The sequence below is a fragment of the Seriola lalandi genome, unplaced genomic scaffold (genome assembly GCF_002814215.2).
Source record: "Seriola lalandi dorsalis isolate HSWRI2012SDOR001 ecotype SW California unplaced genomic scaffold, Sedor1 jcf7180002054252, whole genome shotgun sequence".
Lineage (NCBI taxonomy): Eukaryota > Metazoa > Chordata > Actinopteri > Carangiformes > Carangidae > Seriola > Seriola lalandi.
Window position 1 is genome coordinate 72,629 of NW_019524805.1, and position 2,957 is coordinate 75,585.

General features: G+C 44.1%; 1 protein-coding gene across 1 annotated transcript in view; it reads right to left on the bottom strand.

Annotated features, from left to right (window-relative positions):
- Nucleotides 1-877: 877 nt before the first annotated feature.
- tubb6 (tubulin, beta 6 class V) overlaps nucleotides 878-2,957 on the bottom strand; it is a 9,280-nt gene continuing 7,200 nt past the window's right edge. The window contains exon 7 of the mRNA XM_023404609.2: nucleotides 878-1,117. Within this exon, the coding sequence (XP_023260377.1) occupies nucleotides 1,045-1,117 (73 nt within the window). The 3' untranslated portion in view covers nucleotides 878-1,044. The remainder of the gene's footprint in view (nucleotides 1,118-2,957) is intronic.

Genomic DNA, 2,957 nt, shown 5'->3' on the forward strand with positions numbered 1-2,957 from the left:
GAGGAAGGATGGAAGGAAGGAAGGAAAGAAAATAGGGGAGAGGAGAGGGGAGGAGAGGAGGAGAGGGGAGGGGAGAGGGGAGGAGAGAAGGGGAGGGGAGAGGAGAGGAGAGGGGGAGAGGGGAGGAGAGGAGAGGAGAGGAAGGATGGAAGGAAGGAAGGAAAGAAAATAGGGGAGAGGAGAGGAAGGACACAAGGAGAGGAGAAAAGAAACGTCCATATCTGTTCAGCAGAGGCCAAAATATCCTGACTTTAAAAAAAGGATCCTACATCTCCCACAATGCAACTGGACAGCATCTTTAATGGGACCCTCCCTGCCTGGTAAGTAGACAAGTCTTTCAAATTCCTCATCTCACATTTATGAAACAGGCGCTCCCTGATGATGTCACAATGATGTCATCAGGAGATTTTCTCACTCTGACCTGTTTATTGACCTTTATAATGTCATTTTATAAGTTTAAAACATTAGTTTCTAAACTGAGATCAGACTCTTGAAAACAGCAGCAGCTCATATCAATCATATCTAAATTAATTCATTATAATTAAATACTGGAAAGCCTATGATCATTAAAGTGGCTCGTTCTGATTTAGTGTTGTGTTGCTGCAGTTTCCAGCCTTCACCACTAGAGGTCACAAGGACTCCTCGTACCAGCTGTTAGATTCTTGTCATGGACGGTTGAGGCATCAGTGAAGCTCTGGAGCCCAGGATCACACTGAGGATGTTTACTGAAGCTTGATCAATGACAGCAGAGGAATCATCAATACACACTTCTGTACATGATGCCAGTAACTGCGACCGACGGGTCTCATGTTGACCTTTCACCCTGAGCATCATTCATGGTGAACATGTAGAAAAACTCCCTTACACCAGGAGCGAGTTGTGAAGTTTAATGAGTCGCAGTGGAAACTTATTTTTATTTAATTGTTGGTTTTACATTAAAAGACAAACTCTGATCCTGGATCATCACGGCTGCTTCAAAACATCTTCAGAAAATCAGAAAACACGAATGTTGCAGGGCTGTTTTCAGACGACCCGCCTCTGCCTTCAGCTGATTGGGCTCAGGTTGTCTTCCTGCTCTCTGATTGGCTCATCAAACGTCTGCTCTGCGTCCCAGCTCCTGTTGGAGAGACAACAGTAAAACATCAGCCCCGACTCTGCCGTGTATCGCGGTGTGGTTTCATCTACGAAAAGAAGACTTTATATTTTCTAACCTGCTCAGACTGTCGGAGCAGAGGAGGCCGTCAGACCCCTTCACTTTACTCTGTTGTAGATAAAACTTTATTATCATTTATTTTATTCATCATTTTTGTTGATCAGTCGACAGTCAGTGAAACTTAAACACGTTTTTATAGATCTTTGTGAAATCTCTCGCTTACAAGAGTGTTCAGACCCTTAATCAGACCCCCCCCCCACCAGAAATACATTTATTCTCCCCTCAGTTCTGAAGCTGTGACCTTTAGTGACCTTTGGGTTCGTGGTCTCCTCCCTGACCCAGGTCCTTCTCACTGGTCCCTCAGTTTGTCTGGACAGTTCTTGTTCCCTGTTCTCCTGGGAACACTCAGGGCTTCAGAACTGACCGGTGTCTCGCCACAGTTTGATCTCAGAGCTGTGCAGAGAGTTCACTGGACGTCCCGGTCTTTATCCTGACCTGCGGTGTGAATATACACAGGTGTGTGTCTCTCTAAACTCCGTCCAATCAGTTCAGTTCACCACAGGTGGGGGGGGTCTAGACTCAATGTGTTATGTTCCTTTATGATCTACAGATACTCAAGTAAAGGACAAGGACGTCAACACTGAGCAAATGTACTTAGTGAAACGTAAGTCAGCCCTGAACCCTAGAAGAACCAAGTCTGAACCCTTAAACACACGAAGTGACGATCTCTATATCTGGTGTATTACGGATGGTGTAACCATAGCGACAGCACTGCTGTTTGGAGGACTGATGTGGAGTCTGCTGGACGTTTGGCAGAGACACAGATACAAAGAGCGGCAGATGGAGAATAGGTCCACAGACATGAGCCAAGCGGTTTTGTGTGTGACGGCGAGCGCCGCCGCTGCTCTCCTCTAATCCACGACACAAACAGAACTGCTGGGAAATCAACTCTCACACACAGCGCTGGGCGAGGGAGATTAACAGGCTGTTGACGGCTGACTCTCTCTCTCTCTCTGTCCGATGTGCTGTTGTGTCAGTGAGGTGAGTTCGCGACCTCGACACAACTTCTGCTGTTTACTGTTAGTTTAAGGCATTCAGCTGACTGATGCGTTACAGACAAAACTGTGTCAGAGCTTTTTTCTCTCAGGCTCATCAACATGTTTTTTTCTGCTTAACAAAATAACTGCTCAGATACATTAATGTGCAGGAGGATACAGTCTGAATAAATAAATAACAGTCTGATTTAGGAACTGTCTGATCTATTCAAAAGAAATAAGGTTACAATTCTGACCAGACGTGTAATGCCCGCTCACAGTCTTTAATATTTGACCTTACAGACATCAAAGTCAAACCATGAAGGCATCACTTTTACATACACAAGAATAAAACTGTATTCAAAACCTTTAAAGGTCTGATCACCCAAATTATATTTTTAAAATGTGATATTTTCAAAATGCCGTGGTCGTTAGCTTCGAAGGTATTTGGTCTTAAACCAAAGTATTGGACGAATTAAAATGTTGACCTGATGGTGGCACTAGATGAAAAGTCAGGGGATCACCAAAGTCATTAACGCTGCATTCATGTGGTGTCAGAATATTATAACTCGTTCCTGAGTGAAAAAATTCACGTGAACGCCGCCTCAGGTCGCGGCAACAACTTGGAAACTGTTGATTTGACGAGTTGTTGACGTCGTATACGCAGAAACATTTTGCTGTTTGGTTGATGGTGAGAAACTTTTGATTAATGGCGCAAATTCATGTATTGTAGATCCTTTTTTTTGCTCATATTTAATTTGTAAAGTGGC